At 34.1% G+C, this 24,593-nt stretch overlaps 3 protein-coding genes across 19 annotated transcripts; 1 reads left to right on the top strand and 2 right to left on the bottom strand.

Annotated features, from left to right (window-relative positions):
• The first annotated feature begins 3,347 nt into the window (after nucleotides 1–3,347).
• LOC112784567 (transcription factor TGA9-like) lies at nucleotides 3,348–7,037 on the top strand. 11 transcript variants are annotated; one of them, XM_025827825.3, is made up of 8 exons: nucleotides 3,348–3,708; nucleotides 3,837–3,996; nucleotides 4,132–4,226; nucleotides 4,551–4,630; nucleotides 4,797–5,012; nucleotides 5,729–5,779; nucleotides 5,877–5,936; nucleotides 6,015–7,037. In XM_025827825.3, exons 2-8 carry the CDS (start codon nucleotides 3,878–3,880, stop codon nucleotides 6,801–6,803), a joined length of 1,410 nt encoding a protein of 469 aa, XP_025683610.1. In that variant the 5' UTR covers nucleotides 3,348–3,708; nucleotides 3,837–3,877; the 3' UTR covers nucleotides 6,804–7,037. The 11 variants fall into 11 exon arrangements, with proteins under 11 accessions (XP_025683610.1, XP_072088264.1, XP_072088266.1 ...); XM_072232163.1 differs by having other exon boundaries at nucleotides 3,452–3,708; nucleotides 5,729–5,773; XM_072232165.1 differs by having other exon boundaries at nucleotides 3,513–3,708; nucleotides 4,566–4,630; nucleotides 5,729–5,773.
• Nucleotides 7,038–11,391: 4,354 nt separating this feature from the next.
• On the bottom strand, nucleotides 11,392–20,974 carry LOC112784503 (uncharacterized). 7 transcript variants are annotated; one of them, XM_072232158.1, is made up of 18 exons: nucleotides 20,747–20,864; nucleotides 20,136–20,650; nucleotides 19,649–20,007; nucleotides 18,794–19,040; nucleotides 18,029–18,306; nucleotides 17,335–17,496; nucleotides 17,028–17,164; nucleotides 16,420–16,951; nucleotides 16,240–16,334; nucleotides 15,910–15,972; nucleotides 15,708–15,796; nucleotides 15,515–15,577; nucleotides 14,703–15,332; nucleotides 14,534–14,605; nucleotides 14,320–14,390; nucleotides 14,064–14,121; nucleotides 13,043–13,310; nucleotides 11,392–12,676 (listed from the first exon to the last, which is right to left on the bottom strand). In XM_072232158.1, exons 3-18 carry the CDS (start codon nucleotides 19,927–19,929, stop codon nucleotides 12,096–12,098), a joined length of 3,627 nt encoding a protein of 1,208 aa, XP_072088259.1. In that variant the 5' UTR covers nucleotides 19,930–20,007; nucleotides 20,136–20,650; nucleotides 20,747–20,864; the 3' UTR covers nucleotides 11,392–12,095. The 7 variants fall into 7 exon arrangements, with proteins under 7 accessions (XP_072088259.1, XP_072088260.1, XP_072088257.1 ...); XM_072232159.1 differs by having other exon boundaries at nucleotides 20,568–20,650; XM_072232156.1 differs by lacking the exon at nucleotides 20,136–20,650 and having other exon boundaries at nucleotides 20,747–20,974.
• A 1,274-nt stretch (nucleotides 20,975–22,248) lies between these two features.
• Nucleotides 22,249–24,292, bottom strand: LOC112784562 (uncharacterized). The gene is made up of 5 exons (XM_025827814.3): nucleotides 23,834–24,292; nucleotides 23,486–23,754; nucleotides 23,145–23,356; nucleotides 22,804–23,065; nucleotides 22,249–22,714 (listed from the first exon to the last, which is right to left on the bottom strand). The coding sequence occupies exons 2-5, from the start codon at nucleotides 23,750–23,752 to the stop codon at nucleotides 22,373–22,375; spliced, it is 1,083 nt and encodes a 360-aa protein (XP_025683599.1). The 5' UTR covers nucleotides 23,753–23,754; nucleotides 23,834–24,292; the 3' UTR covers nucleotides 22,249–22,372.
• Nucleotides 24,293–24,593: the final 301 nt, after the last annotated feature.

Here is a 24,593-nt window from a genome sequence, read left to right as displayed (position 1 = left end):
TTCTCTCTGTCTGTTTCTTCTTTCTTCTCTTTGCCCTCTGTTTCTGAGTATCTTGTTGATTATATGTTTCCCTTCCCTTAAAAGTTGTATTTGATAATGTTGTATTTGCACTCTTAAAACCATGAAGTTGCCACAATCACTTGTTCCCTGAAACAACATGTAGGAGTCTGTGTTTAGTATGGCTTATATGGCTGGTTAAGAAATCCTTTCACGTAACTTAGTTGGCTAACTTCCATGGATAATAAAACTTCACTCTAATTGTAATATAGACCTTTGGAAGGTTTACTTTTTTATTATTATTTCGTTTACAATAAACTACTCTACTATATATTATAATAATTTGTCTTCAAGACACTTTCCAATATAATTCAGCAACACTGTTTTAATTCATGCGACTAACTCTACCTAATAGGAAAGCACTTAATAGTCTGTTTTAATGAGGTAATCTTAGAGGTGCATGATGATCCATATACATTATTTACAAATGATCAATATTCACATACTTACAACATGAATTTTAAACAATAACAGCATATATCTTTCTCATCTCAGCCTTGGTATTGTGAATTTGTCTATGGCCTGTTTAGAGCATGGACAAAGTTAAGGAGTAAACAGTCATATTCTTCTCTAGAAACAAATTATGGTAACAATAAAGCTAGATACCCAAACGTTTTTTAAACCAAGTTTTATCAAGTCATCAGGCGCTTCTTCTTTTTCTCCTTTATTCCTTCTTTTATTATTGTCATCTTATCTTCATCTTCTTTTTCTCCTATATATGTTCAGTAAACTAGAACATAGAAATTTTGATGCATAGCACAAAAAGTTTTGAAAGACCATATGCGCAAAACATTGATACCCAATTAACAAAATATATATAACACATAAAATTTTTTGGTACAGCACAGAAATTTCGAAGCATAAAACTGAAATTTTGGTGTCTAGCACAAAGTTTTTTGAAGGATCACATACTCAGAATATTGACTCACCCAACTAACAAATACATTTGCATTTATGTACAAAATTTTTGTGCTATATCAATAAGTTTCTGTGCTTTCCATAAAAAATTTCTATGTTGCACAAGCGCAGAAAAAAAAGCAGTAATGTATGCACGCGTTTCTTTTTTTTTTTTTGCTGGACTTAGTTATAAAAACGATTGTACATGCAGTATCACCGATATGATAAGTTTAAATATTCGTAGTGGAGATGTCTTCTATAATTTTTTTATTCATATCATCATTTTATTTTAAGCTACATTTTTTTAATTCAAGTAGATGGACAGGTATTATTCTTTAAATAAGGTCAGACAACCTAATACTATATTTGCCGAAGTCCATAACGTTAGAGACTGAAAATGTCGGAATTGTCATTGCCTTCCCTTACTCAACATCTATATAGAATTATAGATTGTTTGAACCATCTCTCTGCTTTCTTTGACCTTTGAATTTGACATTCACCAATCAAGAATGTAACAAAATGCCAAAAAAAACCCTGCTAAATGTCATTGTCCATTGCAACAATGGTCTAACCAAGCAGTAAGGCCAAAAGAAAAAAGAAAATATATACTTTGCTTAGATAACAAGCAATGACTTAGTATGATCAACGAAAAATAATTAAAATTCTAGAATCAGTTTGATCTAAACCAATTACCTCGCTTGCTGTGAAGACAGGGGAACTGTTTAGCTCAAATAACTACGTCTCGGGATATAAAAGTAAAAACCCTTCACTAAGACATTTTTTATGTGAAGAACATAGGTTATAAATTATGTTGGGAACAAAGGTATATACACACACACTGGTTTGACCCATGAGAATGAGAGACTCTATATTTTGGGCTCCAAGACCAATCATTGGTAGGAATTGGTATGTTACCTATAAAAAGGCATCATGAAGGAATATTTGGTTCTACCTCTTTGTGTTATAGATTGGGTATATTTCCGAAAGTCTCCCCCTTTTTTTAGTGTTTCTGTGTCTGTTCTTTATCAGCATACTACTTCATTTATTAATAATAATGTAGGTCATACTCATGCATTTTATATATAATAAATTGAAATCATCTCCCTTTTTGAGTTAAACTGTTTTTATTAGTTTTATTACTTGACTATTTTGCAATACTAGTACTACTACTCTTTCATTAGTTTGCATTGGATATGCATTTTTCTGTATAGTATAACTCTCTCTCTCTCTGTGGTCATTTGAAAGATTAGCAGTTAATTACTCAGAAGACACAACGCTTAAAGAATTAAGCCAAAAAAAATTAAACAAAAACTGCAGCAAAAGATGGATTTAGGATTTTAAATATATACAAACATAAATGAGATTAATAAGTAGCAAGTGATTGATGATAAGGTGCGTATCATATGAGTTTATAAGTAGAAAAGAATCTTAAGATGGCATGATTTTAGTTAGGTGATGATAGGGAATGGATGTTGACCTATCAACAAAGGAGATAACACCAAACAAATCCATCTCAGAGCTGTGAATAAATACAGAGTGGAATATTATTCTAATCTTTAGGTTAAAATGTTTATGATATGATGTGTCAAAAGAACTCGCTTTCAAGTAGCTCTCAATTGTAATAATAATAATAAAACTAAATAAAAAAATCAAGTCCAAACACTTATTAGGTGTGAAAAAAAGCTAAGGATCACGAAAAATCACCTTTAAAGCTTTCTCTCTTCATCATTTCTTTTGCCATTACATCTTTTTTTAATGGCAAAGAAAAAGATATAAATAAAAAGTAACAAAACTTGTCTCATCTAAATGTAGCAATGAGTTCATTCTTGTAGTGTGTTTCCTATATGAATGAATATGACATTTTTTCCCACTATCAATAATAACATGCAAGCCCTTAAGAAGTATCATCACAGAACCAATGAGAATTAGCAGGCGGTTAGAGAGAGAGAGAGAGAGGAGCAGGAAGGAGTTAAAAGTTAAAACAGGACCCCACTCCTTCATTTTCCTTTTATTTTGGAGTCCAGTCCTAGCTAAAATGCATATTTGCTTAATATATTTAAAAAGACTGGGCAAAATTTAATTCCAAATAAATTTGTTAATACAAAGCAACTTTGTTCAACAATTGAATCTAATTATTAAATGTAACAATTTTTTTAGATATATCAAACTAATATAATATCCAATTTTCTTTGTTGTTGGTGAAATAATCATTCAAGAATGGTTCTAATGTTTAATTTTTTAATTAAAAGTTTAAATAGATTCAATATCCATGTCCTACCTATCCTATCGGGTCCCATTCCTTAAATTTGTATAAATCTGAATAATTTTTTATTATTTATTTTCTAATTTTTATTAGAGTACCCTTCTCATACCCTACAAGCTATGATAGGCACAGACAAGTTTTGCAAATTGGTAGGACAGGACTTTGGGGGTAGCAGAGGAGAGAGTAATATTTGCTACTAAAGACAATGATAAAGGATGCCAAACAAGCTTATCAATCAGGTTTCTTCCTACAGAAGAAGAAGGAGAAAAGAAAGAGATAGAGACACCCCATTCCCATTGCATGAAACATTATTAGATACCCGAAAAGAAAACAAAAAAATAATTGCCCATAGGAAACATACAAACTTATATGAGAAAAAGACTGCACCCTCTTGATTGTGGCAACTTATATATATATATATTACTTTGACAAGAAAGCTTTGATCTTTCTCTGCTGTGTGAACTTGTCCATATACCAGGAAAAAAAAACAGGTAAATGTTTATGACTTCCTTCTTTTCTCACATATAGATGTCTATACATGTGTGTGGTAGATATCTAAACACATACATAAGCATATACAGTAATTTTCATATTGTTCAACTTTGAGTTTGAGCTGCAGGCTGCAGAGAAGATGATAATGGTTTAAATTAGGCTTATTGAATGGCGAGCCAAAGAATAGGAGGAGACACTGGTTTATCAGAGTCACTGATCACAAGTCATCACCATGCCTCTACTCATGGAGTTCTTCATGGAATCAACTCCCCATCATCAACCTTAATGTATGAAAAGTATCTATAAGACATGTATAACTGAATTCCTCCTCATAAGGAAGAGTTATGTTATATACATGTGCATGACTGCATGTTTAATATGGCGTTTGTTTGTGTTCTAATGATATTAATTTTGTTTGATAGGAACGAAGGGGGAGCGTTTGATTTTGGAGAGCTGGAAGAGGCAATTGTTCTGCAAGGAATCAAGACTAGAAATGATGAAGAAGCCAAAGCATCATGTATGATTGTTGTTGTTTCCCTTTTTCTGACTACCTTGGATAAGAGCACAACCAACTACTCTTTCCAACTTGAGAGAGAGAGAGAGAGAGCTACCAACCATAAAAAATGATGAATTCCGAGGGAAATCTAGTTGGAAGGCGTGCGATTAAAATCTTAGAAGCCTGATGACTTTGTTTTGCATCATGATACTTTATTTCTTTCCTGATCTTGTGATGAATGAATAAAGTAGGATTTGGCTCCACCTTTCCATATTGTAAATGAAAAAGAGAACTTTAAAAATATTGAAACCATTTTAATTTGCTGAGTTGATGCATACTTTGCAGCTTTATTCATCACAGGGAGGCCTGCAGCAACACTGGAAATGTTCCCTTCATGGCCAATCAGATTCCACCAAACCTCAAGAGTATCTCTCTCTCTCTCTCTCACTTGCCTCTTCTTTGACCAATCCATTCCCATATACACCACTTTGCACCAAACACATCAGTTGAAACAAGAAACAAAATCTCTATTTTTTCTTTTTCATGTTAAAGGATTTTGCAAAGGAATTGAACTATTGAATCACAATACAGGGAGGTTGCAAGTCAGGAGGATGGGATGAAAACACAGACTCAGGATCAGGATCAGGTGTGAACACCAACACCCTTTCAAGCAAATTGGAAACGGAACCCCATCATAATCATTTTGAATCACAAGATTCTCCAATTAGTAGCCAACAACAAGAAGATCAAGAGGTGCAGCTGGCAACTAGTGATGCCTCAAGAAAAGGGCCATCACCCCAACAAAAGGTTCCATCTAATATAACAACCTTAGCATAACACTATTTTGTATGAACAAAGTTGAAGCTATAGGTCTCTTCAATGCAAATTATTACTGTTGTTTTTTCTTCTATTTCCGTTTGTGGTTGATCTCCCTGTTTCAATATCTATCTATCTGTCTTGTTCACAAAGCACAAAAGAACAGGCACAGATCCCAACAACTCTCAGAAAATCAAAGGAACACAGAGTTGTTGCTGATTTCTGAACGATTTTCTGACATGAAAAATACCAGAGAGAGAGAGAGAGGGGCAAAAACAAACAAAGAATCTTTTCAGTACTTATCAAAAACAACTTTCTCATTATAATAGTGACCCACTCTCACTTCGCTCCACTCATTCATTCATTCACCATTTCACCCTCATTCCTCCCTCGCCTTGCTTGTTGTTTGGCTTGTGTACTCTACTCTCTCTCTCTCTCTCTCTCTTTCAAGAACAAGAATGGGAGATGATAATAATAATAACAAGAACGATGATGGTTTCTGCTACCCTTATCATATCGATGAATGCATGGCTATTCTTCCTCATCATGAACAACAGAAATGGCCTAATCATAATCATGCCGCTACTCTGCATTCACAAATGCAGAAACTTGCTAGAAATTATTCTGTGAGCTTGGCAGTAGTGTACATTGTTATTGTTGTTTATTCATCACCTTTGTATTTGATAAGATTTTCATTTATATTGCAGAAAAAAGGAGCGAGTTCCACATCAGAGAAGGCAGTGGATGCAAAGGTGAAGGTTTGTTTCTATATAAAAAATAGAAGAATGCATGGTTATATATATTGGAAAGATGAATAGGAAGAATTTGTTTGTTGTGTGTGATTGATGATTTCAGACACTGAGACGGTTGGCACAAAACAGAGAAGCTGCAAGGAAAAGCCGTCTGAGGAAAAAGGTAGGTAGTAATACGTGGCATGACTTATTTATATTTATAAGCAAGAAACGTAAGACAGATTGCATTGGATTGGAACAGGCTTATGTGCAGCAACTAGAGTGTAGCAGATTAAAGCTTACTCAGCTGGAAAAGGAGGTAGAAAGAGCAAGATCACAGGTATCAGGAACAGGAGGAGGAGGAGGAGGAGGAGCAATGATGTTTGACATGGAATATGGAAGATGGCTGGAAGATGAAGAGAGGCAGATGGGGGAGGTGAGGAGGGGGCTGGAGGGGGGAATATCGGACGGGGAGATGAGAGTGATAGTGGAGAGTTACATGAGCCACTACGACGAACTCTTCAGGCTGAAGGCGGAGGGTGCCAAGTGGGACGTGTTCCACATCATGAATGGCACATGGACATCCCCCGCAGAGAGGTGCTTCCTGTGGATGGGTGGTTTCAGGCCGTCAGACCTGGTGGGATTGCTGATACACCAGTTGGAGCCTCTTGCGGAGCAGCAGATCATAGCCATGTACGGACTGAGACACTCATCCCAGCAGGCTGAAGACGCTCTTTCTCAGGGGCTTGAGCAGCTCCACCACTCTCTCCTCCACACCATCTCCCTCCCTCAGATGCTTTCTGCCATGGCCAAGCTTTCCAACCTTGAAGCTTTCCTCCTTCAGGCTGATCATCTGAGGCAGCAAACTCTTCACCAATTCTGTCGATTTCTCACCATTCGTCAAGCAGCTCGCTGTTTCCTTGTCATTGGAGACTACTATGCTCGTCTTCGCGCCCTTAGTTCTCTTTGGGCCTCCAGGACCCTCATCAACAATCATCACGATAACTCATCCATCGACTTGCAAACGCAAAATCATTTCTCTAATTTCTGAACAAATTAAATATTTGTCATTTTAGCTAAATGTGTCTCCATCTGTTATTGTAAATAAAATTCGAGTTTTATGTGCATTACGAGGAAGCTCACTTTAGCTTACAACATCATAGTATCCACTATATATATGCAGATCAGTTTTATTTGCTTTTGTAATTGACACAATTAAATTAATTAATTAAGTGCATCTATATATGTTTGGGAGTCTCAGGCTTGCACGTAAATGACACAACAATGACTTTCTTCTATATATAAAGGTAAGTTTATTATTAGTTTCATTGAAGAAAGATATAAATGACGATTATTGTTAGTTATTACTTATTAGAAGCAGAAAGTGTCCATGATACCTAATATGCATACGTCAGCTTTCGGTCAAAGCCGCATCATCAGCAAAAGGGGAACATATATATCTTAAAAATTTTAATGTTAAGATAGAAATCATCTAACAGCCAAATCAATCAAATCATCTAACAGTTTTCGGATATCAACTTCACGTAAAATCGACTTCATCTGAGTATTCACCATTTTCTAATCCTAAAAATTTATTTATACAAAATCACTTTTCAAACGCACACTCAATAGACTACAAGGCTCTACTACAACATTTCCTATGACTCTACATCAATCTTAACGCCGTATTGCCACACATTGACATGGAATGCTCTTATAACTTGATAGTTTTTTTTGTTTTAATTAAGTAGCTAGTGAGGTTACAAATAAAAGTTAAGTGGAAGCTTTCATTTTTCTATGTTTTGAGCGAGACACTTCTCTAGATGCAATCGTATATGATCGCAGTCATCCATAACCATGCACATTATTCATATTGCAACAGAAAATTATGCAATATTCACTGTACAAGGTATAAATTGTAGTCCTATTAATTAGTTAGAGACAAAAAATTTGTATGCCTTCAATATAGCACAACTCATCATGCATGGTGCATCTTTATTAATACATATAGCTAAGTACACAAAAATGTGAAGGTCAAATTTTCTCTAATAGGGTGTGGGATGTTTAGTAATTATTAATACATCGTCAATTAGAGCAATAGACATTAATTAGGAAAAAAATGTGTAGGAGAATGAATGAGAGGGACATTGAGGAGAGCAACATAAAATGTGTTGTCCTAGTGCCGACAGATATAGATATAAGGCACACATTGGGTACTTTTCTTGCATTGATGAATCTAATCTATTATTTTACATACACTAAGACTACTACATGTTGCATTGTGGCCATAGCCTCTCTCCAATACTTCTCTTTGCGTCTGAAAGAAAACCAAATTAGTGGCTTGGAAGTTATTGCTTTCACTATTCTTGGTGCATGGTTTCACATGCCCCTTGGACTTTTTTCGGTCCTCGTGAGATAGGCTATTGTTGTACGTGTGTTACCGAAAGGGACCATACACAACACAAATTTATTGCATGCATGTTACGTTCTTCAACTTTCTACTGTACTAGCACATGCATGCAGCAACAAATTATTATGAGAAGGTGAAAATGTATATGCTTATTATTCACCTCAGCTATTACTTGTCAACTAAGATTTTTAAAAATAAATAAATAAATCACTCATAGATATACACAGCTAGGTGCATTAAGCTCAACAAAATTTTCAAAACTATATGTTATACTAGTAGAAATATTGACACCAATTACAAGAGTCATGTGTTAGGATATTAAGGTCATCAAATTCTGAGTGTGATGTTGATCAGATAAAATAACTCTAGTAGTGTATGTTTATAATAAGTTGTATCATTAAATTTAGTTTATGCTAAGTTGATGAAAAGTGACTGCATGCATAAGTACATACAGTTAATCCTAGTTCACTCTATATAAAATCAAATGATAGTAATTCCAATTTAAGTAAAATCATGTTGTTTATATTTAATTTGATAGAAAAATATAATAGAAGAATCAAAAAGTGTGTTTCAGTATGTTGAATAAGTCATTTTGATACAAGAATGTTAATCTTAACAAGTTTACTATCTACTCAACTAATTATCCACTAACACTAATAACTTCGTGACAAATCTATTAACCTCATACCTGATTCCCTAATTTCTCAAATTCAAGTGGGAGCTAATTTTTATCATAACTTTATAAAAAGATCATTTTAAATTTGGATACTAGATTTTAAAAACGAATAGAATGATGAACCTTGATAAAGATATTATTTGTCTGATCCATAATCCTAATAACTATTAGACAAATAGCACCAATAAAAAATTGTTATCAAACAAAATGCAATTATTCTCAATGTCTTTAATTCGCTTATATGGTCAATAAAAAGTATTATTATGGACAATTTAAATAACATTTCTATTATCATAATAGAAATCATCGATAGAAGAACTTTTATATATTCAATGTCATAATCAAAGAAATAACATAAACGAGTCCAAGATTCAAATTTATTATGTTTATGGGGTTGCGAACTAAATTCAAACACTTTAAGCAAATTATAGTTGGAGAAGTATTATAAAAACACTCAAAAAGAGTTATGTTATCTAAAAAAATTTTACGAAACAATTTTAGAGACATAAAATTTTATCAAGATAATAGTTTTTAATTCAATAGTAAATTTTATAAAATAAAAAATTATTTAATTGTGTAACATCTATAAAACACAGATATTTTGTTGAATTGTTGTGTTCGCGCATCGAATACATTTTAAATACGACATTCGTTCGACAAGCGTATTTTCTATGTCCAACTGTATCTTAATAAAAAGTAAAATAAAATCATTTATATTTTAAATATTTTATATAATTTTAAAAAATTAATTTATATTTTAATATTTTCATTATAAATTATCTATATATATATATATATATATATATATATATATATATATATATATATATATATATCATGTTTTCATATTTTATAAAAATTTAAAATTCGTCTAACGACCGCGTGTCCATAACTTACACTTGTCATTCGATCTTTAATTTAACTCATATATATAGCCCTTTGAATGTAGTAATATAATTTTGGCTAGAATTATGTATCCATTATAAGCTATATGTCCTACATTAGCATTTAGCAGATAGAGCTGATATATTCGATCATTAAGAATTTTCATAAAAGCTCCAATTACATAATGTAGGAGATAAATTAGGTTGGCATGCTCTAGAATGTATTGGTTGGTTTAATTATATTTTAATTTGGAATGCCGGATGACCCATCATGATTTAATTAACTAATTAATTAATTATTGGACCCTTATGATTAATTTGTCTGCAACTGTTCAACCAAGTATGAGCAATAAAAATTAAATTATCAAGAAGGGATAGTAACGTGGGTCATTATCGGCGTGCTATTTCATATATTAACTCTCCAAATTGTAGGGTACAACTTTTTTCTTCTACTTAGTTTAGTGTATACGTCTCTTTTAGATTAGGTACTAATTTATGTCGGACGATGGTTCTTTTGTCTTTACTTCTAGTGCATTAGATTTGAGCAAGGGAACTGTATTAAGGGTCCGAAAGCATAGTTTATATGACTTGTAAATACCTTCACAATAAAAGAGTAAAACAGTAAATTTAGGTAGGCATTAATCTTTTTGTTTTTCCATTTACAATTTTACATTAGTCAGCTGGTATTGGGCACATTATTTGTCATTTATAGTTATTCAAAAATGGCCATATGTTTTTATCTTTAAAAATGAAAGATTAGTTTCAATTCCTAAAATAGCTCTACTTTCTGACTTGTTGCTAGCTACTATGACTATGAGAGCTAGAAAGAAAACAAACAAAAAAAAATCCTTTTTTTTTCTTTGGCGACTTTATATCCACAAATAATTAAAATGAAGCTTCTGGCATAGGTATATATATTTAGCCATCCAGGGGATCAATTTGTTTGACCTTAAGAGGTATATAAATGCTAACAAAATATTGAGTAGGTAATCGGTTAAGGCAATCAACTGCCAACATTTTTGGGTTGATTTAAATAATAATAATAATAATAGTTAGTAATATAAGAAATTAATATTTAATTAATTAATATTAGTTATTTTTTATTTTTTATTTTTATTTTTTGAGAATTTAAGATTTAAAAATAAAAACTAAAGCTTTATAATTTAAAATTTAAAATAATTTAAAAAATTAAATATTGAATGTATTTATTATTTGTTTAGCATTGTGGTAACTGATGTCATCATATATCATAGTAGTTGTCCCTAATTGAGTAAAGTAAAGGATAGCAGCGTTGGAATTCCCAAAATGAATAATTGAAGTGAATGCATTGATTGATTACATGAGAGTGATTAAATGCATCCTGCAAATGGAAAGAAAAGGAACAGATGGGGGAAACCCAAAAAGTGGAGACATGGCATGCAACAGTCTTTATCTGTGGAATGTGGTTACCTTACTTGTATTCTGTTCATACTTTATTTGTATTATGTCTGTGACTGAAACACACAAAAAGAGAGCGCCCTACCTACTCCTACTCCTACTGCCACATGAGAACAAATACTGTCATGCACCATGCTTCTCATTTATCATCATCGTTATGTTACTGATAACCACAAAATAGTTTTATTCATCATCAAGGCTAGATGGGACTGGAAGTTGAAAGCTAGAGAGCTTAATCAAAAATTCAAAATATCATTCTCCAATAATTCAGGAGAAAAGAATTGACAATATCAGGTTAATAGCCCCCTAAAAAACAAGCATTATATTTTACATGGGAATGGGAGTAGTAGTAGTAGTACATAAAGACACAACAATATTAGCAAAGAAAACCATCCTTCGGCTCCCTTGTTTAAATGAATAAGAGGGCTTCGATCTCATCCCTCATCATCAGAATTCAGAGCATTTTCAAGTCATCAAGAACCAAATAGATTTACAGAAACTCAACATCTGCTCTATACTATACTACACTATACTAAACTATACATGATCTATTGCTAAGCACAATCAGTCACCTCCAAGATTCCTCAACCGAATAATCTGTGAGAGGTTATCTTGATTCTGGAACTGTAGTCAGCACACCTAAACTTTCTTTGGATAATGAACATCATGTTATAAGAAACAAACGCATCTTGTATAACGGGGAGAAGGAAGAAAGAGATCTTGCAGCAGCAGATATTCTCTAAAGTACTTTTTATACAATCCTCGGCAAAAGATCAGGCTTTCCTATTTTCACCTCCTCATGTCTTATCCTAAGTAGTTGGTTCAAAATTGTTGTCCCGCAGCCAAAAATTTCTACCTCCCATGCAACCCAATTATAATCAAAATCTTGAAGGATCACCGAATACATACATAAAAATTTCTTCACAAATCATCACATCACATGAGCATATTTAAATCCGTTAGGTCATCCATTGGTATGTCAAGTCCCATGCAATCGTGGTCTTGCAAACCATCCTCATCAAAATTCAACCAGGAACTAAGATCTTGAGGACCGCCAAGTTCAACAGATGCACCAAATTCTTCTATTGTACTTAAATCAGGCAGAGGAAAATTCTCAAATTCGCTAGGTTGATTTACTTTATTTGTTTCCTGGTTACCAGATAATGGTGGTCCATCTTTGTTTTGCTCACCAGCAGTAATCTTTTGCTTCGGCTTAGCCTTTGTTTTGTTCTCATTTTGGCAGCTGTCCAGTGACAGGCGTCCAGATCTGGAAGCCGAATTTTGTTTGGCTTGATCCTTGCTCTGATTCCTATCTCTCTCACTTCTCTTTCCCTTTACTCCACCACTGACACCCCCATTGACCAACATTTCCCTCTTTTTCTCCTTTATGAACACAGAACCATTTTTGGATGATGCTTGTTCTGATGAGTGAATAGAACCTTGAAAAGAATCAGGAAGTCCTCTATCAGCATAATCTCTTTGGAAATCGTATTTCTCAGAAGCAATAGAAACTGCACCTGTATCAGTGGATGCAGAACAAAAATTGTAAGTGTGTTAATACATAAATATCTCGAGAAAACCAACACACACTGACAAATCTCTCATATATTAGCGAAGATAAAGTCAATGACAAGACCATAAAAAAAAGAGAAGGAAAAGATATAGTCAATGATATAACACTTGAACAAGTAAGGAAGACATGATAATTGCTAAGGATTTCCAAGACCTAATAAGTTATAAGATTAAGACAAACACTGACATCAGGAGAGGGAGGGAGGGAGGGAAAAGAGGAGGAGGAGGAGGGGGGGGGGGAGGCGAGGGAGAGAAACAAACAAACTATGAAGAAACAACAAAAATAATGCAAAAGGTAAATTTTCAAATACCTGATTTTCTAGCTTCCCCTTGATTCAAAGCTTTGTTACATGTATTACTGGCTGTCCCAGAGACAATGCAATCCAAAGGTTTTCCATCATTCTTCTCACGTGAAGGGGGAGAAAACATGATATTTTGCAGTGCAGGTTCACTAAAGCAGCTAATGCCAGCTTCTTCGTATCTTTTACATCTTCCAAGAGTACGCTTCAGAAAAGCCAACGCAACTTGTTTCGACACCTTGTGAACTGCACCTTTTGAATTTTTGCTTCCACGGCAGGCCTGCCAACATTTAAATTGATATAACACTGACGGTAAGGACAAATAATCCATCGATATAAAAACTAGGACAAATAATCCGTAAGTATATTATTCACAATTGCATTTATATATTGATTAAATCTTTTTCGCCGTGCGGGCAAAGATGCTAGTTAAATGAGACCTTAGAACTGTAAGCACAACTATCAACATTTCAACTAAATTGATTTCCAGGGGGAAAAAACGAAGAACAAAAGACAAAAAGAAAAACAAAATACAACAGCAGTAGTACAATGAATTTTATAGTAGTTTTGTTGTGAGCATTTCTCACACAAAATCTCCAATATCATAGCATATTAATCAATTATTGATAAACAAGGCAACCGCGAGACAGGAGGAGGGGTGGAATTGACAAGTATCTACAGATTTACCTTGAAAATGCGGGGTTAAACCACTATCGAAATTGTTTTCTTACTGGGGACAAATCACGTGCATCACTCATACATACCAAATAAAAGAAAAAAGGACATAAACAGAAAGAAAAGAAAGCTACTACCCAAAAATGAATCGGCAGAAACCCATGGTCCCAACTCCCAACATAAAAGCAAAGAAAATCAGATGATTCAGTAACATGCACTTAAACACAATCCAATGACCAGGAGTCCGTCCAAACATATGCAGTCAACCATTAGGAACATAATATTTTTCAACTGGAAAAATAGGAAGAGTGCCTCAATGAAAGAAAATAAAAGGTTGGAAAAGGCGTCAGTTTATTACCAATCTCCTTCTGTAAGCAATTTCAATAAGTTGGTCAAATGCAACTTGTTCAACCTTCCTGCATGGTAAGAACAGTAATTTTGATAAGAATCAATAATATCTGAAGGACAAATATAAAAAATGAGAGCCATGAGTCATGACAAAACATGCAATCCTGGCAAGAAAACAAGGAAATTGCAAAAAGATCTGCAAAATAAAATTTAAGGATAGAAAGAAGGATCAGAAACAAAACACATAAAACATCATTGAAACATACCGCTTTTCCATGTCCCTCCCTTTTTGAATAGCTCTATCAATTCTGTCCAAGTTTTTCTTCTTGCTACCATTCTATTAGTCAGTCAATCGGGACAACAACATAAGAATCATGAGCATTTAAGGACAGCATGATAAACTTACGAAATTCACCACAAATAAAGCTCTAAAACTAGCTTTAAATAATTCTATCAAGGAAATTCTTTTTAAGTTCAAACCTGTTCATATAATGCTTTCTCAAGTTTCTCAATATCTTGATTTATAGCTTCATCTTCCTCAGCTAAATCAGGCTGCACCTTGCAAAGGAAGATTAAGGAGCAAGATCATGAATCTCGTAAACATCAAATAACTATGGCATTATAATTCCATATAGCAATAAAAGCTTACCAATATTTCTGGATATAAGCCAATGCTCTGCAACTCAAGCAGCAACCTGTCATCCAAAGACATCAACTGATATGGGTCATCCGGAGATGGAAAACCAGGAATACTTAATTCACCAGGATGCAGTTGATCAAGATCATTTGAACATATTTCGCTGGTGTGTGTGATATCAGAAACAGAAAATTCTTCGTCTCCCTGCCAAACTCCAGTGCTTTGTAATGAACTGGATGTGTTTGGATACCTAAAGGTGTTGGATGCAGTACTTTTATCACAAGATAGTCTATCCAACATACAACTCTTTTGAATATGAAGATCCACCTTTGATTCAACTTCTGAGTCCATTCTATCCCGATCTTTGGGTTCAAAATCAATTTGATTACAAGAATCACAATGAGAATCATCACTAGCACATTGTCGAGATATATTCTTTGCGTCACTTAGGTGATATGATTCTTCATTATCATCTTCTTCAATTAGAGCACAAAGAAGTCTTTGGAATAACGGAGCAACCTTGTCAAGTCTTTCGGAGTCGTTCTTTTCGCCTAAAGCATCTAACTTAGATGAATCATCTTCATAACGGCTTCTCTTCCCTCCCTCCGAACCTTGAGTAGTTTTGTTATTTACAACACCACTCTGGGCCAATATAAAAAAAGTAAATTAGTCAATAAATTCCTCAAAAGGTTTAGCTCTTGTACAAATTTGTCCATTTCACAACTAGAATTTGTTTACTTTTTTTCCCGGATAAGTAATTTGGTTGCAGTTGTGAAGATCCAAAAATGAACAGAGGGAGATCTGTAGGGAACTCATTCACTTACCAAATCATTGTCAATGCCAAATAAGTGAGATAAACTTTTACCAACTTCTTCAGCAATGTTGAGCTGATTCAACAATCAAAACACACGCGCACAAAACGTAGTAAGTTAGAATCTACTATTCAATATACTCAGAATTAGATTGTACACACAAATTTCCAGAAAAAGCATGCTATGATCAACATGAAGTTGCTACCTGTTGCTTCAAGTATGACGCATCGTCCAAGCTGATTGAAGCAAAAATAGGCTCCATTTTATTCCAGAATGAGCCCGAACACACAATATCTACATAAAATATGCCAGCAAATGATGAGATGCAGGCCAAAATAAGAAACAGCAGAACAAGTTGGAGATAAACAGAAATTTGGTAACAAGCTAAAATGGCTGAAGATGCATACTGCTAGCATTACGAGCAGCATTTGCAGCTTTATATAATTCTTCATGATCATCATCAGATTCACCTGTATAGTCATTTAAATATGTAGTGCATGAGTACACATTCACAAGCAGTCAGAGAATAGGGAATCAATTATCTATAGAATAGTTGTTGAAACCTTAATTGGAAATATAATACACATAACTTATGGAAATATGCCATATGGAGGGAACCTAACAAACTAATACCACTACCATATATCAGAAATGTGAAAGGAATTTGGTTGTCTCTGCCATGGTAAAAAACTATATTCCCAAACAAATCAAGCTTCATTATGAACAATCAGCACTACCTCCAAAATCAGAAGATCCAATATTCAGTTGCTTCCCTACACGAGTCAAAACCTTGCGATCTTTCTGCTTTTTTGAAGGAGGACGTCCATATTTGCTGCATTATCAACAAAGGAAGACGACGATGGTGTTAACAAATTGAAATAACAAGAATAACAAGATCAAAAAAGACATCAACTTACGTTTTACTCTTATCATTTGACCTCATCTCCTGTACTGGCTTCGTTGGGGGATTCTCTGACTTCTCCCTCCCTGAGGGAACACCAGACCTAATTAATGATAAATTCCTTCCAGTTCTTCCTTGTCTCTGCACACAATCTCCCGAATCATCAGTTGGTATTTTGTTCTTCTTCATTTGTGCCATAGACATCATACCCTTTTCAGCTGCCACATCAAAGTCATTGCCATTCATTCCTTTCTCTTTTATTTTGTGTTCACCAGCTCCAGATTCTTCACTTTCAGAAAAGCCAAATGGAGATGAAATATCATCAGGTGGCCTTTTATATTTTGGGGTACTAGTTTCTACACTGCTTGCCAGTTGGAGTCCATTGTTTACGACTGAAGAACCTTTCAAATCAGAAGTTTGACAGCCTTCAGATGAGACCTGGACTTCAAGACTGCGTGAGGCAGGAGAAACTACTTTTACTCTTCTTGAGCGTGAATTTTTGGGTGGCCTCTGACCAACCCACTGGGTCATTGGATGTATAGAAGAGCCTACAGATGTAGAAAACAGTTAATTATTTGTGCAACCACTGAGCCTTTATATTATCATCTAAAGGCTATCCCTAACCTGGAAAGTTTTCAGACGAAGATTGAACATTAGACAAATCTAGCGCACTAACTGAACCTGTTCGTGGTGCCCGGGAAACCTTATTTTTAATTAGTGTGTTAGAGATGCTTGCTGGGAAATCCTCCTGATTGTTGGATCTAATTACAAGAGCAATCAACATCAATGATTAATCAATTTGCCAATAAATATCAATTCTAAAAGGATATAAATGTCAACAAGGGCCATTATGCAGATATTAATTGAATTCTTCAGCAACTAGGTTGTAGTCATATATTAAAACATGGCAATGTCAAGATGAGCAAAAAACCTGTTGCTTCCCTTTGCCACTACTTTCTGCTCGGCTATATGGTCCCTGTGAAGAGATCCACCTTCTGGCTCACTTGCAAGCATATTACGCACCCCAATAGTAGAAGGCTCAGAAGAGCCTCCAGACTTGTTGATTCCACTAGATCCAGGAAGTGGCTTCAATCTGTACCACAAAATGCTTATTGATATGAGAGATTAATTTTGCAATTTGTATGTTATTTTCCAGCAATGTATATCATGTACAACCATTTTGACAACGATGTTGAATACCAAAGATTTGAAGAGTTACTCTAGTTGAGAAACAACAAAACATCCAAAGAGAACAATAAAATATTGATGGAAAAAGACAACCAGCAGGGAGGACAAGAAGTTATGTCATACACAATAACCCTAAAGATATAATTCAAACAAAGAAACAATGGAATTCACAAGCAAACTCAACCCTATAACAGTGATGTTGATTCAATACCATGACCATGATCCATTCAGTTTTAACATACACAAAAAAGCATAGAATCATTCATATGATATTTTCTACCATTAACAAATTCTGTTGGATGAAATCCAGTGTGTGAAATTACTCCATATATATCATCATGGATGGAAAATCTAATAAATCCTCCCAAAAACTATTTGGTCAGTATTAGCATGACAACTGAAACCTAAGTCCTGAAATCTATAACAAGACAAACTACCTGAAACCCTGTGTATCATAAAAACGCATCTTCGAATCGGCATTTGCCTTTGGAAGAGCAGATCGTTTCACATCTCTTTCACCAGTCATGACTCTGTTTCCTACAGCTCCAACAGATCTCTTCTTCTTAATTTTTTGATCCAACCCTTCACCTCCAGCAAGTAATCTGCGAGTTTTCTCTTCATTTCGAACAGAACCCCCGCCAAGTGTCTGAATCGAATTTCCATCCTTCTCTGTGACCATCTGCTGCCTTCCAATGGCAGCAGATCTGCTTTCCTCCTGAAAGCATCATAGTGAACAAACTCATGAAGAATGCAAGTGGACAAGTAAACATAGTACAAATTATTACCAGAGATTAATAAGTTTAAAACTTTGTTTGGAGAGGAAGACATCATTAATAATCCTTAACTTGGAAATTGGAATGTAAATCACTTGAAACATTTCATCCTAAAATATTTCAACTGAACATAAAAACTTAAATGCCTGAATCACTGTGGTAAGAAGCATTGAGGATCATCATGTACAAACATTTTATTTTCCAGCAATGTATATCATGATCTCCTTCTACTCTCTCATCCATAAGCACTCATGCTATGCCATTTAACAAAAATGAAACTCAAAATACTCAATTCATAGCCAAGAAAGAATTAAAGGTTTTTAACAGTGTAAAAGAAAAAACTATGCAATATCTCTCATAGTTAGCTCCTTTCAGTATACAAATAAAAAATAAACCAAAGAAGTAATAATAGCATTAAAACATACGCACCCGCACATCTGCCACTGCTGTACGGAGTCGCTTGTTCAGCATTGAATTTGAGGTCTTGACTTCTGATCTCGGAGTTAGATTATCATTAGGGGTTTTGTGAGTCTGGCTACCCATCTTTGTTAGGTTTACTCCACTTCCCCTTTCACTTGATAAATCTGTCCTCTGTCGCTTCTTTGTATTTAATGCTATTGCCTCTCTATACCTGTCCAATTTGGATAAAGATTCCCCTAACATTTTTGATCGATCCCTGATTGACATATTTCAGTTCAATCAGGACAAAATGATTGGTGTGTCATGAAATAATAACTAAACAATGTACATTAGAAACTAAAACTTCTACAGTAGCCAGAAACAAATCACAAGTATCCTATGACTTCAATGGTTTACAAACTTAAAACAATGACCAAGCATCACAGATAATAAGGTTTGCACTAGACAGGTCCCCAAAAAATGGGGCAATGGTGAAAAGAAAAAAATAAATAAAAGATCATTTCACCAGAACTTCTCACCAAAAGGGAAAATTGCAATTTACTCCCTTAAACGATAAGGTCATGGATACCTTAACCATATTTTCTAAAAATGTGCAAATGAACCCTTTATTTAAAACCATGAAAATCGGTCCCTAAATACAAATGACCCTCAATTCAAAAAGAAGTAGATGAGAGTGTAGAAAGAGATCATGATTGATATTGTCATCGGGGATGTGGCGTAAAATATCACAGCAACGGTAAGAGACCATTTATTTCATTATTGATCTAGCCATCCTTAATTGTGTAGTAATTCAACTTTACAAACAGAAATTTCCAGATTTAATTATACAGTAGATTAATCCAATATAGAGTGACAATTATATACCTTGCCTTTCTGGAGGCATCTTGTACACTTTCTTTGAAATTCTTAAGCTCCCCTGGGGCTACTGGAGCCATAGGCTTGTGATGTAGAGTTCCAAAAGAATGGTCTTCTGATGTGTTCCCCACAGAAACACCTAGAACCCTCCTCAGCTCTCCTGAACGAGTATATTTTTTACTACCTAACGTAATTGGATCCAGTGGCAAATACTGTGGCAAAGGTGGCATATCTGATGAGGTAATCCCACTGCTGGTGCTGCCGTTCAAGTTACTCCCAGAACCCAACATTAAGCTGTAACCTTAATAAAGCTTAGAACACAAGTATCTGTTTATTTTGTCCCAATATCAAATTGAGTTTACAAATTCCTGTCCACAATTCAATAAACCAGAACAGCAGTAAGACACTTTAACGAACATAATAAAGGCAACATCATATAAAGTAACAAATGCTAGCACCTATAAAGAAATTTATGTCTTGCACATAGAAAGCTTACCGGATCATATGATAATATTGTATAAAGAAGATCATCATACAAATTACTTAAGAAAGCTACTAATTGAAGCATGACGAGAGAAATGCAGTAGTTTCAGTTATGTAACAAAAGCCATGCTTCTCAGTTTCTCAATCTTCTATAATCTGCTTAACATAAGATTAATTGTAGAATCTAATCTTCTCCGCTTTTTTCCCCTACCAAGGATGACACTGCCGCACATTACTAATTCCGCTAATTTCAAATGCCCAATTCCACGAAAACGTGTAAAACCAAATGCAGATCACCATATTGCTAAGTAAAATAACACAGGCAGAACCCAGAAGAGAAAATATGGTGGGAAAGCAAAAAAACGAAATTGAGCTGAAATTTTCCACTAAATACCCAAAACCAAGAAAAGACAAAATCAAAGTCGGTAAATGAAGGGAACCATACAGGAACAGTTTCTCAAAAACTGGAATTCAAGATTGCTGGGGCGATTCGAGGTAATCGAAGAAGAAATCATGCGGAGAAAAACCCTAGTTGGGGGAATTGGGATTGAGGTTAATTGCGATTAAATTGAGAGGAATGAACGATGATTGGAAGAGAGTGAAGATTAAAGAAAAGATGGGTACCGCGAATTGAAGAGGGTCAATGGCAGATCAAAGTCCCAAACTTTGAGGGATACAGAAAATAGAGAGAGAGATTGAGGCACGATGAATAATAACGCGGGAGGAATATCACTACGACTTTGGGTTGTCGTCTTCATACGTATATATTTATACTTACCATTCTATTCTACGCCTCCTCTACGTGTGTTGCTATTGTTAGTAATTGTCAAGTACTAATACAAGAGCAAGGACACAACACAATACCAACATGTAAACATACAAATTTTAATTTTTTGTAAGATATGAAAACACAATATAAAGTAATTTTTATAAATTATAATAATATTTTAATTATTTTTTATGTTTTTAATTATATAACATATTTAAAATAATTTTTTATTTTAATAAATAATATATATTATTTCTAAATTCATTTTACGAATATAATGATATTTAGATGTATTTAAACGGATTCAATTATTTTTATTAAGATGCAATTCGACGGAAAAAACACATGTGTCGAACGAATGTTAAATAAATATCTTATCCGAATATGTATATATGACACGTAAACACAATAACTTATTAGTATATGTCATCATATTTATTATGCTACTTGTATACTAAAATCAGCCACTAAAGTTTGTTACCCGTATAAAATATATGTTGAAATACAAATATACATTTAAAATAAATTAAACTACACATATATTTATACACAAATACATTGGTAACTGGTTTTATTGGTTGATTTTAGTGTACGAATAACATTTTTATTATCGTATACACATAATAACATGTAGGGCTATGAAGATTTGTTAGTAAAAATTTAAAATTTTCATATTTTTTCTATAAAAACTTGTTTAGAACACATGTTAATTAATTTTTTTTTTACTTTATGAATATGAATATTAATTGGAGCATCGCAGATTCACATAAATATTTATTTTATCTCAACATATTTAAAACTTTTTTTTTCTTTTGGGTAGATAAACAGATTAAAAAGTATAAATGTCAATTTTTCTTTTTACATCCACTAAAGATATATTTGTAAACAAATAGGGTCATTCTCCAAGGGCAATACCTCAAGTCATACAATAACTTGATATGAGCTTTTATTTTTACACACTCGTATCATCATGCGCTTTAATAATCTCTTATCTGTAATGTTGGATTTGATTTTGACTTTATATTATGTGTTTTAATTAAATGATCTCAATACTTGTAATAAGAAGTTAAAACATCCTTACTGCATAATCATTAATATGCAAATTTTGTCCTCTTTCTTGATCATTCATTCTGCTTTTTTTAACTGATCAAGGCAAATTCTCAAATGCATTAAAACTTCAACAAAGTTCAAATTTTATTAATTTTCTTCACCATTTGTTAATAGAATGAGAACCACACTTAATCACATTAATATTGACATGTTCATTTTTTTCCGAGCTTCTGTTTCAGTCTCCAGAATGCCTGAGATATTAGACATATATGTTGGGATCAATGGTACAACTGAAAAATGTGATGTATGATGCCTTGAACTTATGAATGTGATTCATTCAAGCTTTCAGCAAACTGAAAAATAATGTAATTTACATATGATCTATGACATTCTCTCAGAATGTAAAACAGAAAAAAACACACGAGAATAAATTAAGATACAAGTATGTCTCTATTTGGTCTAGGTCTATATGAAACATTTTCTTCACCAAGTAAAAGTGCCCTCAAAACAGCCTCACACAAACCACTATAATGGATAATCAAATGTCCACCATCTGAAACTTCATGGTAATTTATCCATGGCATATTCCCTGAAACAAATCTCTGGATTTGAGAGGGCACAACCTTGTCTTCATATCCTTGCCAAATATGAACTTTACTTGTGTTGTGAGAGAATGGATTGCTCAGCTTCAATGGATCAAACTCCCAGTTGCCAAATGCCACCATCCAATCACCCCGGAGTGTGTCAAAAACAACCTGTTCCCTTAACTTTTCCTATACACACAGATCAATGAGGAGTTATTCCTCCCTGATTAACCATTTGTATTCAGCTAAAAGTAAGTGAAAGAAAGCATGTAATTCACCTTGGTAAGCATAGGGAAACCGGGAATAATCTTCAAGATGTCAATGTCTCTAGTGTTGAAGAAAGCCGGATTTTTCTCAATGACAGAATTTGAAGGGAGCCACTTTTGAGTGACCAACCAGTGCAATAGTCTTGGAGAATATTTTGCAAGCCAAAGTGCCCATTGGATCAGTCTCTTCCTGTAGTCCTGTCTCACCACACTCTCAGGCAGTGAAGCCCAATTGTAATTGATCACTGGTGCTATCATAGCCACACCTGCTAACCTGCACAAACAAAATGGTGATACATCCACCACCTAGTGAAGTATTTCACAATGATTCAAAAATACATATTTTTATTTGCCTGTGGGGGATGTAGTAGAGACAACTCCAGGTAGCATGTGATCCCATTGAGACTCCAATGACATAAAATTTGTGTCCTATCTCTAACTGATCGGCAAGTTCTTCAATGTCAAGTGTTTCACTTTTCAATGAGCGTTTGGGGTTCGGATCACTTTCTCCATATCCAGCTCTATCATATTGCACAAAATATATACCCAATTCATCTATTAGTTCCTGCACATTCAGTGTCACATCAATCATCAACATACATTTTGAATCTATTCAATAATCAGTTAGATCTAAATCCAACCAACAATTTTCAAATCACAGTAACAGAGTCAATAAAAGATTGATCTTTTGTACCTGGGGTGCGAGAAAGTTCATCTCTTTGGAGCTTCCAAAGCCGTGAACAATGATAATCTTATGTTGTGCTTTGTCCCTGGGGACACCCTTTTCTCTGTAGGCCAAGTACCTTCCATCACTGAGCCTGATCCTTGGTGTTGGTGAAGCCTCGTTTTCTGTAATCGAGTTTGAATCGTTGCTGTTGCGGTTTGGCGGCGGAAGCTGTGTGGCCTGATAAACCATTCCCAGAAGTCCCATCAGTAAAAGTATTGCGGCCCTTGAAACCATACCTGAAGGAACACATAATTTATTTTCAGTATAATCATCATCATATTCATAGATATATAGGGCAAGAGAAGATGGCTAAACCTGTCACAAAAACTGATCGAATCCACGGTATAATGGTATTTGCCTTGTTTTCTTTGTCAGAGGGATGAAGGATTAATGTGGAAAAGGTGGCGGTGGTTGTGCTTTTAATGTTTGACTTGTGTTTGTGTAGATCTTATTAGGCATATAGGATTTGAGTCTCATGCATCAAAGTGGTCGATGATGCATTTGACTGCCCAAAAGAACAAACAGAGTGGAGATGGAGACTGGAGGGGATTCTTTCTTGTGTGTTTTTGACTTTGTGATTCACTCAACTCTCAACTCATTTTTACTGCGGTAAAAAGTATCTAAAATTTATCATCTTAAAACTTAAAAGACACCACATCTAATTGATTCTTTTTTAGCAATTCTCATTTTGAAGACTGTGCCGCACACATATATTTGGATTTAAGCTATGCAGATTTTCCGGCAAAGGTATCCTTCTAGCTTAAAATCCACATCACTCCATCTATAACATCTATGATCTATCTATATACATATGTTTTAGATATTAATTAAGACAAATTTCACAAATCTAAATATAAAATTTAATTTTTTTAAATGTATTTATTATTTATTTATTGAAGTCAAAAATTTAAAATTTTGTATTAGTAAAATTATATATATATGGATGAGTGAATTTAACAAAATAAATATATATTAAATAAAATATATATTAACAATATTCAAAATACTTTACCAAATATTACAGCAAAAGTATTATTTACTATAACTAATTCTGCTAAATCTGGTGAGTTTTTTC

Source organism: Arachis hypogaea, chromosome 3, assembly GCF_003086295.3.
Source record: "Arachis hypogaea cultivar Tifrunner chromosome 3, arahy.Tifrunner.gnm2.J5K5, whole genome shotgun sequence".
Taxonomy (NCBI): Eukaryota; Viridiplantae; Streptophyta; class Magnoliopsida; order Fabales; family Fabaceae; genus Arachis; species Arachis hypogaea.
The sequence above is the reverse complement of the archived record's forward strand: the minus strand, read 5'-3'. Positions and strand labels throughout refer to the sequence as shown.